At 37.4% G+C, this 12,747-nt stretch overlaps 2 protein-coding genes across 2 annotated transcripts; one reads left to right on the top strand and one right to left on the bottom strand.

Annotated features, from left to right (window-relative positions):
* Positions 1–4,197: 4,197 nt before the first annotated feature.
* Positions 4,198–6,653, bottom strand: LOC145001942 (uncharacterized). The gene is made up of 5 exons (XM_078961272.1): positions 6,216–6,653; positions 5,981–6,066; positions 5,372–5,541; positions 4,920–5,256; positions 4,198–4,744 (listed from the first exon to the last, which is right to left on the bottom strand). Exons 1-5 carry the CDS (start codon positions 6,651–6,653, stop codon positions 4,198–4,200), a joined length of 1,578 nt encoding a protein of 525 aa, XP_078817398.1.
* Positions 6,654–8,873: 2,220 nt separating this feature from the next.
* On the top strand, positions 8,874–12,339 carry LOC145036021 (protein S-acyltransferase 8-like). The gene is made up of 5 exons (XM_078984525.1): positions 8,874–9,212; positions 9,979–10,164; positions 10,546–10,839; positions 10,944–11,177; positions 11,535–12,339. The coding sequence occupies exons 1-5, from the start codon at positions 9,174–9,176 to the stop codon at positions 11,946–11,948; spliced, it is 1,167 nt and encodes a 388-aa protein (XP_078840651.1). The 5' UTR covers positions 8,874–9,173; the 3' UTR covers positions 11,949–12,339.
* Positions 12,340–12,747: the final 408 nt, after the last annotated feature.

Below are 12,747 nucleotides of genomic sequence, written 5' to 3'. Positions count from 1 at the left end.
AATGACAGAGAAATCAAAATTAAGCAGATCGAATTTAAAGAAATTGAAACTTAGTGTATGATCAAATTTAACAGATTAACATTCAGAAATCAATTTCATCTATAACTTATAAGAATTAATATTCAGAAATTCAGTTCATCTCTTATTTTCACATATTTAGTAAAAATCGGATTTCACGTATGAAAGAATAACATATTTAAACAAGGCTAGAACTTACACAAAAACATGGATTCTCGATTCTAGTGAGGAATAGAGGCAATGACTATTGATAACTCGATTATAGTCTCTAGAAGGCCTCGATTCATACATAAATCAACTAATTTCCATTTCTCTTTCACTAGGGGTGTAAGTGAGTCAAGCTACTACTTGTAAAAAGCTCGAGCGAGCTTTTTTGACTCGTTTATTAAACGACAAAGCTTCATATGCAAAGCTCGATTAGGTTCACGAGCCTAACCGAGCCTATTCGTATTTATATAATATAATTTATAATTTTGATTTTATATATTAACTTTTTATTAAATAATTAATTAGTAATATAAATTTCTTAAATTTAATGAACAGGATACCCCAAAAGGTGGGGAACGAATACATATATAGAGAAGAAATGTACAAAAAAGGTACCTCAAGAATGAGGAAAATACAACCTAAGGACATAAGATACAACAAAATATATCATGATACACTAATACCCCCCCTCAAGAGAAAGAGTGGCGGGCCGAGACGTAACTTGGAGCGTAGAAACTCAAACTGCGGTCGTGAAAGACTTTTAGTGAAAATATCAGCCACGTCAAGCTTGGTCGGAACAAAATGAGTGCAAAGTTTTCCGGAGGAGACAAGCTCACTGATGAAATGATAGTCCAAGTCAATATGTTTGGCCCTTTTGTGCGCCACCAGATTCTGAGTGGGTAATAGAGCACTTTGATTGTCACACAACAAAGTGGGCAACCAGGTGGTAAAGCATGTAACTCACGTAAGAGATGAGTAATTCAAATGATCTCAACAACGGTGTTCGCCATGGCACGATACTCAGATTCAAAGCTGGACCGAGAAACAATTGGTTGCTTCTTAGCACTCCAAGAAACTAGGCTACCACCAAGGAAAATGGAGTAACCATAGGTGGATCTTCGGGTCTCCAGACATCGAGCTCAGTCAGCATCAGAGTACCCCAAGACGGAGGTATGCAACGACTTTGAGAACGTTAGACCAAAAGACAGAGTCCCTTTAATGTATCGAAAAATGTGTTTGACATGTTGGTAGTGAGTAGTAGTGGGACACTGTAGAAACTGGCTCACTTGGTTCACAACATAGGAGATATCATGCCGAGTAATAGTCAAGTATTGAAGAGCTTCTACAAGAGACCGCTATAGAGTCGGGTCTTCGAATGGATAACCATGAGTGCTAAGAACCTCATTAGAGGATAAAGGAATGTGGACAGGCTTAGCATCAAGAAGATCAACTCATTGAAGGATGTCATGAGCATACTTTGATCGACTTAGAAACAACCCATCATTGGACCTAGTAACTTCAAGTCCAAGAAAGTAGTTCAGATCACCAAGGTATTTGATGGCAAATTCACTATGCAACCGAGAAGCGAAGGATGCAAGAACATGCTCTTGGTTATCAGTTAAGATGAGATCATCAACATACACTAATAGGTACATAAGACACGAGTCGCGCGAGAAGACAAACAATGATGGATCAAACCGACTACACGTGAAGCCATTTCGATGTAAGAAATTGTTGAGGCGTTGAAACCATGCATGTGGACCATGTTTGAGGCCACAAATAGCTTTGTTGAGGAGACAAACATGATCGGGAAATCAAGAATCAGTAAACCATGGAGGTTGTTCCATGAAAACCCGTTCAGTCAAGTGCCCGTGGAGAAAAGCATTGTTTACATCAAGTTGATGAAGTCTCCAATTATTAATGACAAACAAAGATAAAACAATGTGAATAGTAGAGACTTTAACAACCAGACTAAACGTTTGAGAGTAGTCAAGCCCAAGTATTCGACATAACCATTTAGCCACATGACGAGCTTTGTAGCACTCAATTGACCCATCAGAATGATATTTAGTGTGAAAAAGCCATTTAGAACCAACCACATTATGATTTTTTGGGCGAGGCACAAGTCACCACGTGTGATGTAACGCCTGTAGATCCAGGCTATTCAATTTAGAGACGATAAGCATCCAAAATGATTTTTTGATGGAAGATTATTTAGATGGGGTAATCTTAACTAAGTTGTAGTATATGTTACAAGGATTCCATACATATAAAGAACGCCGAAATCCGAGTTATAACAAAGAAGTTATGATATGTCGAAGTTTCGCGACAGAACCGGCACGACACCGCGCGGCGTAAATAGTGAATTTACGTTAGAGCGATATTTGGCCTTAGCGATCTAAATGAAAGTCGTAGAATACATTAAACCGAGAGCATGCATAAAAAGAACGTCTAAATCTGACTTCGTATGAGGAAGTTATGACTTTTCGAAGTTTCAGCATTAACAGTATGCAGCCCGAAATTCGAGATTGAGGTCGAGTGATATTTAGCCAAAACTTTCTAAATGAGAATTGAAGATCTCATCAATAGTAGTGCAACGATAAAAAGACAGACGGAAACGGAGTTCAGATGAAGGAGTTATGAATTTCGAGCAGAGTTTTCTTGTCCCGGCCTAGTAAAAATAATATATTAAAATTAAACTCAAAATTAGCCGACGAAGTCAAAATGAAAGTTGTAGATCTTGTTTTTACCTACGCGTGGATATAAAGAACGTCGAAAACGGAGCTCGTATACGAAAGATATGAATTTATGAAGTTCAGGGCACGAACTTCCACCCCTGTTAGAACTCACAAGGTGAGCACTAAGTGGCTCACAAGGTGAGCAGATGATGGACGTCTTCCAGGACAAGTGGCCATGACGGACGCAATGACGTATCGAGCTCACGAGGTGAATATTAGAAACTCACGAGATGAGTTTAGCATTTTTTTCCCTATAAATAGAAATCGAGGATCAACCGATTTTGGTTGCTCCATCTCATCTCTCCCACTCCCGTTCTCTCTAAGCCCTATTTTAACTCCCCGAATCCCCGATATCATCCTGAGACCCGAAGCGAGTCCCGAAGTCCGAAGATCCCAAGAAGTGAAATTTCCGAGCTGAAACTCTACCTGCGAGAAGCCGATTTCTGTGAAGATCTTCCAGATCTACCGAAGAATACTACTTTTACAAGTCGTAGTGTTGTCCGATCATCTTCTGATCAAGTGAGTGTGTGGTTACTTTCTTCTAACACATAAATATAAAGTATTAGCTATGAAATACGTGCTATGTGTTATATATTATTTGTCTATTTGAGATGGGCTTGGAATTGATGTTTTTATACAGGTGTTAAATGATTCAAACTATATATGTATTTTATATCTACAAAATATGTTGGGTAGAATATGGGTAGATGAAATAGTGGCAACTCTGGAGTTAGCGCCTATTGTATAAATCTTGGTGACTATGGAGTTAGCGCCTATTTGATAAACCCTGGTGACTATGGAGTTAGCGCCTATTTGATAAACCTTGGTGATGATGTAACTTCGTGCTTGTTGAGTAAACCTTGGTGACTATGGAGTTAGCGCTTGATAGCTATGGATTTAGTACCTGATAGATAAACTTTGACAGCAATGGACTTCATGTCAATTCCTTAGGTAAATCCTTAGGAACGAATGAAGAAATGATAGTTGATTCTTAGGATAAAACCTTAAGAAAATAAATAAGATAATGAGAATGGGTAATTGGGTTGATTGTTTGATGATTAAATATAATAATTATATTATTGTGGGTTGAAAACCATATATGATCACCAGGCTCCCAAGCCTGACCCACTCAGTTTTCTTTGCATTACAGGTAATGGCACAAGAGTATAAGTTGGTGGACTTGACGGGAGATTTTGGATTATAGATCAGTAGTTATAAATAACTGTTGTAAGGTCTATTTCATATTGTTTATGCTTTTGGTATGTATCGGAACATTACATCCCGAGATTTTGTTATTTAATGAAAATACATTTCTTTAAAGAAATGCTTTGATAAATTCTTATCATATTTTGTTTTGGGAACAAATTCCGCAACTGTTTTCTTTAAAAGATTACTTTGATTTTAAAACAAAGCATAAACAAATCGGTATTTTCTAACCGTGAAATTGAGGATGTCACATGTGATTATTAGAAAGTGCACTAAGCTCTTGTTGCATAGCGTCTAACCAATGTGCACTTTTGATGGCGGATTTGAAACGCTTAGGATCACGTGAAGCGAACAAAGCAACAAAGAGAGGATGATGCGAGGTATGAGCAATATCTACCCTATGTTTCGGTTTGAAGATGCCTGACTTAGAACAAGTCACCATGGGATGAGAGGTGGTCACAGGAGAAGGTGGATCGACAGTCGGTATAGGAGGGTCAATTGGATAAAAAATGGAGGTGGGCTCAAGATGAGGAGTAGTGTCAGGGTGAGAACCAACGATCGGGACAGCAGACCCATCTGACAACATGAATGATAACCCAGTAGGAGAGTCGGGCGAGTGAGGCGGATCCACATGGGATGGCCTAGTACTATTTGTATCATCCAAACAGAACCCACAAGGGCTAGTGGCAGGACTTGGTGAAGATGTTGTGGGTAGCGGTTGTGTGGAGGTCTTTATACCTTCATCCAAAAATAAATGCAGTGGTAGTAAGGAGGCATCCTCAGTTAATGGATTCCTAGAAAAACGGAAACAAACTTTCATCAAAACGGGAATGTCGGGTGATGAAAATGCAAGAGGTGGTAGGATCTAGGCATTTATATCCCTTATATTGAGATGAGTAGCCCAAAAAAATACATGGAAGGATCCTCGAGATTAGTTTGTTAGCCGCATAGTCACGTAAATAAGGGTACACTTGACACACGAAAGCAGGAAAGTTGCTATACGAAGGCTTGCATGAAAATAAGACCTCAAATGGTGATTTTCCATCCAGAACTTGTGATGGGAGACGGTTGATTATATAGGTTGCCGAGGAAAAAGCATCCGCCCAATAAGTTGGTGGAACACGCCCGTTAAAGAGCATTTCCAATCCGGTTTCAACCACATGACGGTGTTTCTGTTCAACCCGACCATTTTGTTGTGGGGTATATGGGGAAGATAAATGGTGAAGCGTTCCATTTTCCTCAAACAGTCGTCGAATATTATGATTCAAAAACTCTGTACCTCCATCACTTTGATCTTGGTAGAGAACTAATTTTGCACAAGGTTCATATACATGGGCAAGACAATATGGAATTCAGATTTTGAGCGTAACGGGTAAAGCCAACTGAACCGGGAAAAATCATCCAAAAAAGAGCATAATAACAGGAACCATCAACCGATGAAACCGACAATGGGCCCCACAAATCACAGTGCACTAAATCCAATGAGTGTAATGCCCTTTTTACATTAATATCAAAAGATGATTGACATCCTTTAGACATTTGACAAGCCGAACATAAAACTGGTTTAGGTAAGATGGAGGAAACACATAAACTACACATTTTATTTAAAAGTAAAATAGTGTCAGATGACACGTGTCCTAATCGTAAATGCCAAAGCTTAAAAGAGGCCTTCAATGGTGAGGCAGCAACGAGAGCATGGGGGCTTGAGCTCAAAACATACAAGCCATTCTCACATCTTCCTTGAGCTAGAATCTTTTTGTGACGTGCGACCCTAAATATAAAAGTAAGGATTGGAAAGCAAAACATCCAAATGATTGTCACAGGTTAGCTTACTAACAGAGAGAAGATTTTTCTCCATATTAGGAACCACCAACACATCATTCAATTTGATATTCGGCGAGACCTTAGAATAACCAATATGTGAAATAGGTAGTTTATTATCATTTCTAAAGGCGACGTTGGCTTGGTCAAGATACGGGGTAGCATCAGTTGAGTTTGTCATGTGATTAGTGGCCCCAGAATCAACATACCAATCTGGGCGAGACGAAGTAACATGACATTGAGCATGAAAAGCTTTGGAAATATCAGCATCAGGTGAAACAACCTTAGAAGCAAACTGTGAGAGATTTGGGCATGTGTTGGCAAAATGTCCATTTGTACGACACAGTTGACAGTGTGTGTGTGTGTGTACCACTACTGGTATGACCACCACGAGATGATTTAGGAGAGTCGCGCGTAGGGTTAGTTTGGGGCGGAAGCAGAAACAAAAGCAACAGGTGGAGATAAGGATCCATGAAGAGATCGTAAAAACATCTCGTGGCTCTCGGCCTGAGCAAGAAGGTCCCGGAAAACTGGAACATGACAAGATATACGAACAGAAGTAGAAAAAGTTTCAAAAGAAGGACCCAAACCACATAAAAACCGGTGCAGTTGATCAGAGGCATCAACTGGAGCGCCAACCGCAGCTAATTGATCACACAAGCCCTTGAATTTCCGACCAAAATCAGAAACAATAGTCGAACCTTTGGCCGATTGGCGAAGCTGGTCATGTAAAATTTGAATCCATTCTACCGACGAGTTGTTGTAAACGGACTCAAGGGCAAGCCAGATGGAGCAAGTAGTGGGTAAACCAATGATCTCAGCAACAACTTCTTCAGTCAAAGAAGCATGAAGGATAATTACAACCCTCTGATCAGCCGACATCCAAGAAGAAAAGAGGGGATTGACAATTGATTTCTCACCTTGGACGATTGTAGGTTCTGGAGGGGTAGATAAACCATTAATTTGGGAGATTAGGTTTTGATACGAGAACACGAAAAGCATTTGATTCTTCCACAGGAGGTAAGGAGGTAATTAGAAGAAGTGAGCTTGATAGTAATCATGTGGAGAAGGGTGTTCATGGGAAGGGTGGCATCTGCTGTCGAGGAAGACATGAGATCACCGGAAAAAAAAAATTAGATGGAGAAGGTAAGAGAGAAATCGATTAGATAGAGGGAAGAGAGAGGGATCGATGGGGATGAGAGCGGTCAGAAACGTTTGTGCTCTGATTTCATGTCTCAATTTAATGAACAGGATACCCCAAAAGGTGGGGAACAAATACATATATAAAGAAGAAATGTACAAAAAAGGTACCTTAAGAACGAGGAAAATACAACCTAAGGACACAAGATAAACAAAATATACCATGCTACACAAATAATCAAATATCAAATAATAATATCAAATAGTTTGGAAGTTGACAAATAGGGTCACATCAGCTTGAGGATTCAAGTCCCGATGTAGACGAAAGTATAGATTTAGCCATTTAGGAGTAGAGTAGTGGGATACGTATATAAGTTGTTCTAAAAAATATATCAAATAATAGTAAATGAGCTTAAAAACACAGAAGAGCTTCGTATTTAACTATTATTAGAGGCAGAGGCCGAGGGAATAGGGTTATAGGGGGCTGCCGGATGCTTTGCCCCCTTATCACTTTTCAAACTACACCAATATTATAGATAAAAAGGTTTATTAGTAAAGTTTTGCCCATATAAATCACTTAATGATACTTGAGCCCCTTCCAACTATCTTCAAAAACAATTAAAGTATAAAAAATAGTGACCTTTCATTTTAATTTTTTAAAACCACCGCTCACCCTATCAATTTTCTTTTAATCAACTATTTTGATTAAGATTCCAATTATATTAATCCCTCTGTAGCTATATTATCCCCATTTGTTTATAACTATATTACCCCCATTTATTTACAGACAATGTTTGTTAATTGAAGATTATCAAGAGTTCAAGCGTAGCGGTTTTTATTCGTTTAGGAGGTTAGTTTTCGATTAACAAATTATTTCCGGCTACACTGCTACATCAACACGATTTCAATTCTCTAATTAAGAAGATGAGTTTTATTTCTTATTGCTTACTTTTTTAATGGTACTTGCAATATGAGACTTTCAGCCCCCTTATTACTAAATCCTGGCTCCTAATTGGAGACAAGCTCGAACCGAACTTAAGCTCATTTAGGCTCGTCTAACAAACGAGTTGATCCAAAGCCAAACTCGAGCATGTTAAATCCTTCACAACTAGAGTTTTAGCTTTAAAAGTTAAGCTCGAAGCGAGCCAAGCTCGAGCTCAAGGCCCATGCATTTAAACAAGTCAAGTCGGAGCCTACCGAGCTCGAGCTTAACTCGGCAGATATACACCCTAACGCCGATAACTGTCATCGATTATCGGTGTTGTCGTTTGATTGCTATTTTAGAAAAACTAAAATCAGAAATAAGAAAGGAAAGAATAGAGTTTCAATTGCTGAAAACTTTGTGGTTCCTTGTTGAGTTGTACACGAGTTCAGAAAATCAGAAACGAAGGAGAAGAAATTGATTTAAGTTGAATAAGAAATAGAAGAAGTAGTCAATGAGAACTAACCGTTGGGCGTTGGCTTATGATGAAGTGGACGACCTCCGGTTTAGATTTTCTATAGAAATCGTTTCATGAAGTCTGGAGAGTTGATGACGTCTTGATAGTTGGATGCGCACGCGGGTCGCTCTTGCTCTCGCTCCCTCTTTTGTATTGGGACCTGATAAGAGTGTTGGGTCAAAATAAGTCCACTAGACTATAAATTAATGGGCCAACACTATATACTATATGCCCCAATATAACAAGAATAAACGAGGGCTTTTGGCGTAATGGCATTTGGGGTCCCAATTTGCTCAGCTCAAAAAGCCAGCCGACCTTGTAATCGTTGCCTCTACGAAAAAATAATAACTCTTGCGGAAAAATACGTTAAAACTAAATTCTTGTACAAGAGAATTTAGATTATTGACATTTACTCTTTTAAAAATTCTTGTACATGAAATTTGCTGTGTTATTATTTTTTAATGCAAATCTTCGATCGAGAAAAAAAAAAAAAAAAAGGTAAGAATTTATAGAAAAGAAAAGTGAAAAAGGAGAAAGCAGCATTCAAGAACATCCCCAAATCACTTCCACTATGGCTGAAAAAGAAAAAGAGCAAAGACAAATCTTGACTCATAATTTAATTTGCAGACTGATTGGGACATAAGAGCGCGCTTCTCGTTCCAAAGGAAACCCCTTTTTTCTCTAATTTCCATCAGTGATCCTCTTCACTCACATTTTACTTCTTCTTCTATGGGTTTTGTAGAAGACGAACTGCTATGACTTATGAGCTACAATAAGTTTCAGACATTCGTTACTGATTTCGTGAGTTGGGTTTTCGTTTTACATGGAGAAGAGAGTATACGAAGTCTGGAAAGGGAGAAATGTAAGATTTTGAACTTCTACTTTGACTTTTTATCATCTGGGTCGGCTTCAGATTCGCAGCTTATTATTACTCTAATATAGATGTTTCTTTGATTTATCATGTAGCGTTGCTTGGTTTGTGATTATTATACCTGAATTTGGGTTCTTTTTTTATTGGATGTTCGGTTCGTGTTGTTTTTTCAGCTTCTTTCGTTATTCTGTTAATTGAATTGTATTATAGAACCTTCTTTAACTAGATTATATTTGATTTGGACTATATATTTATATATTAATATGAAATGCAGATGTATATGTATGTCTGGAGTAGGTAGGGGCACTTCAAAAATAAGTTTTGTGACATACCTACAGAACAAATATTCGGTATAAAGAACTTCTATTGAGGTTAAATTGTGCTTAATCATTGTTTATTTTGGCCCTTCGTCTGATATAAAAACCTAAGCTTGCGAGTAGAGTTTGTTAGTGGTTTTTGGTATCTCTTAACCTTTCTTGATGAAATTTTCTTTGAAACTTGTTGATAAATTTACAATTTTGTTCATCCAAGTGTTTTCATTTAATACAAACCCACTTGATTTTGGTCAGTTGTTGGTACATCTTCATTTTCTTTATCTAACTCGGTAACTCCAAATCTTTTGCAACAGTTTATTGTTTGTATTAGTTTTGTGTAACTTCATGCTACAGTTCTACTGACTTCATATGAGTTTCTTCATGTAAGTTGTTTCTTTCTTTATTACTCATGTTAACCTTTTTCATTTTTTTGGTTTATTCAGAAGTTCCTTCTTGGAGGAAGGTTGATCTTTGGTCCAGATGCTAGGTCTATACTTGTTTCTGCATCAATGATCATGGTTCCTGTTGTTATTTTCTGCAATTTCATTGGAAGACATCTTCTCCATGAGTTTCCTTCATATAATGCAGGGTATATGATTGTTGTGGCACCATTTCTGTTCACAATCTATGTTAGTTCTCTTGATCCCCAACTACACAATTATTCGTGTTATTATTATTATGCATTTCATACATCAGTAAAAATTCATTAATTCGGGTTATATCTTATTGATAACGGGTCAAGTGGGTTCATTAAAAACTAGTACAGTGTCCTACTAAGAAAAATTAAAATTACAATGTATAATTGATTTTTTCTTTTCCTTGTCTCAATATTCTTCCAAGCCAAAAATTACCTACTTATCACTAACATCGATTTCCATCAACAAGATTCCTTTTATTTCATCATATTATTGAATAGTACTTTTTTACTTTGTAGTTTGTACATGAAACATTAAAATTATTCTTTCGTTATGGTTTATAGCTGATGATGATTATTTAGTTTATGATGCTAGGTATTGGTACTTCTTCTTCTTACTTCATCTCGAGACCCTGGAATCGTTCCTCGTAACTTACATCCACCTGAAGAAGAACTCCGGTATGAAAGTTCGGTATCAAACGATAAAACTCCGAGCTTACAGTTTCCTCGTACAAAAGAAGTTATTGTGAACGGAGTGTCGGTTAGAGTCAAATACTGTGACACGTGCATGCTTTATCGACCTCCTCGTTGCTCTCATTGTTCCGTTTGTAACAATTGTGTCGAGCGCTTCGATCACCATTGTCCGTGGGTTGGCCAATGCATCGGATTGGTATACCTTTTCTTTATTTATTTATCGCAATTTATAGTGTATTTGTTGTTTGTATTTAATCAATTCGACTCCAATTTCAAATTTTGTTTTTTGTTTTATTGCAGCGTAATTACCGATTCTTCTTTTTATTCGTTTCTTCCTCGACGCTTCTTTGTATCTATGTATTTTGTATGTCGGCTTTTTACATCAAGGTTTTGATGAGGGATTATGGTGGCTCGATTTGGAGCGGGATGAGAGAATCTCCTCTCGCGGTGGTGTTGATGGCTTATTGTTTTATTGCACTCTGGTTCGTTGGTGGGCTTACGGGTTTTCATCTTTATCTCATTAGCTCAAACCAGGTTAGTATATTTATTAGTCATTAGAGTCTCACTTTGACTTTTTAAATTCAAACCCATACGTCTTTTCTAACATAGATTTCTTGTAGTTTCTAAGTCTGGAACTTTTGTGTACAAGAATGCTCATAATGTAGCTATTTTGATTTTCTCACGTCGCGTTAGTTTTGAAGTCAAAATTATGAGTTTCTGACTCTTAAAAGTCAACTATAGAATAAGGTGCTGTTTCTTTTTGACTTAATGGAAATAACAAGGACAAGGCGCAATCCAGTTAGCTATATATGAATGATTCTTTTTTTCATTTAATGCAGAAAGATTGACTTAATAGAAAAAGTGATAATTGAACTTTTGTGCTTTTTGCAGACTACCTATGAAAACTTCCGGTATCGAGCTGACAACAGGATCAATATTTATGATCAAGGTTGTGCAGGAAATTTCAAAGAAGTATTCTGCACAAAGATAAAGCCTTCAAGAAACAAGTTCCGGGCTTTCATGGAAGAAGTCCACCGGCCGCCACCTCCGGCCACCTCTCGGGAATCCGGTGGTGAGGAATCCGGCCCAGAAGACCGCCGTTTGAAGGTTGAAGATGATATGGATTTAGGTGGAGACCTTTTGAAAATCTCTCAGCGCCACAACATCAAAGACATAAACTCCCGCCACCATAATTCTTCAGAGTTTGATTCTGTTTTAGGTTCAGAGAGCCATGAAGTCCTTGCTATGAACTTGAATGTAGATGAGAGTAGAAGCTATGCTGCAGAAAGGCAAGGGTACCAATGACATTTCACAATCTGGCATAACCCCGTTGATTAGAGAAAATCGGACCTTGGTTGTTTTTTTTTTCCTTGATATGCAAGGATATTTTGGTCATTTTCTGTGTAATGTTAGTTCGACTGATTATGGCGAGCTTTGGAGGAACAGAGATTACAAGTTTTTACTCGAACTTTATGGGGTCGAATTTGATGAATTTATGTAATGGTGTGTTATTATGGATTTAGCTTAGAGTGTAATTGAAACAAAATTGAGACGTTTTGGTTATGATGTGTTAGGTTTAAATATGATTATAGGAATTGTATTATTGTATGGACAAAACGATTTAGAAGCTTGTATGAAAAAAAATTCACATTGGGATAAAAGATCATTACGCTGGAAGGTATATCCTTATTTCACATTCCACTTTTCTTCACATTGGGATAAAAGAGTAATGGCTTTTGGAATCAAACATTGAAAACGTAGTGGATTTTGTGAAAATTTAGCTTAATAAATCAAGCATAGTAATAAAAGGCTATACTAGAGACCCCAATGAATCAAGTTTCTTGAGTTAGTTTCACTTGTGTAATGAAGGGTTGAACATAGGTTGATTCATTGAAACTTTAGCATGTAATCAAAACAAAATAAACTTTATATATACTTAAATAAGCTACAAACACAAATAATTGTTCAAAATTAGGAAAAGAAAAACACAAATATAAATCATCAATTGCTCACTTCTAATCTGGTCTATTTTCACTTTTAGTTGGCCTCATCACCAGGGAAAAGGAAAATTAAATAAGTCAATTAGGCTTTACAAATTACAAGT

Source organism: Lactuca saligna, chromosome 1 (assembly GCF_052625555.1).
Source record: "Lactuca saligna cultivar CGN05327 chromosome 1, ASM5262555v1, whole genome shotgun sequence".
Taxonomy (NCBI): Eukaryota; Viridiplantae; Streptophyta; class Magnoliopsida; order Asterales; family Asteraceae; genus Lactuca; species Lactuca saligna.
Note: the sequence above shows the minus strand (reverse complement) of the source record. Positions and strands in the feature narration are given on the sequence as shown.

Excerpts from the sequence above, each read along its gene's own strand:
- LOC145036021 (XM_078984525.1), top strand. The coding sequence starts at position 9,174 with ATGGAGAAGAGAGTATACGAAGTCTGGAAAGGGAGAAAT. Across the intron at positions 9,213-9,978 it reads AAGTCTGGAAAGGGAGAAAT|AAGTTCCTTCTTGGAGGAAG; the intron begins GTAAGATTTTGA and ends TGGTTTATTCAG. Across the intron at positions 10,840-10,943 it reads TTGGCCAATGCATCGGATTG|CGTAATTACCGATTCTTCTT; the intron begins GTATACCTTTTC and ends GTTTTATTGCAG.
- LOC145001942 (XM_078961272.1), bottom strand. The coding sequence starts at position 6,653 with ATGTCGGCTGATCAGAGGGTTGTAATTATCCTTCATGCTTCTTTGACT. Across the intron at positions 6,067-6,215 it reads TATCTCCACCTGTTGCTTTT|TTTGCTTCTAAGGTTGTTTC; the intron begins GTTTCTGCTTCC and ends AATCTCTCACAG. Across the intron at positions 5,542-5,980 it reads ACTTCGTCTCGCCCAGATTG|TTTATGTGTTTCCTCCATCT; the intron begins GTATGTTGATTC and ends TAAAATGTGTAG.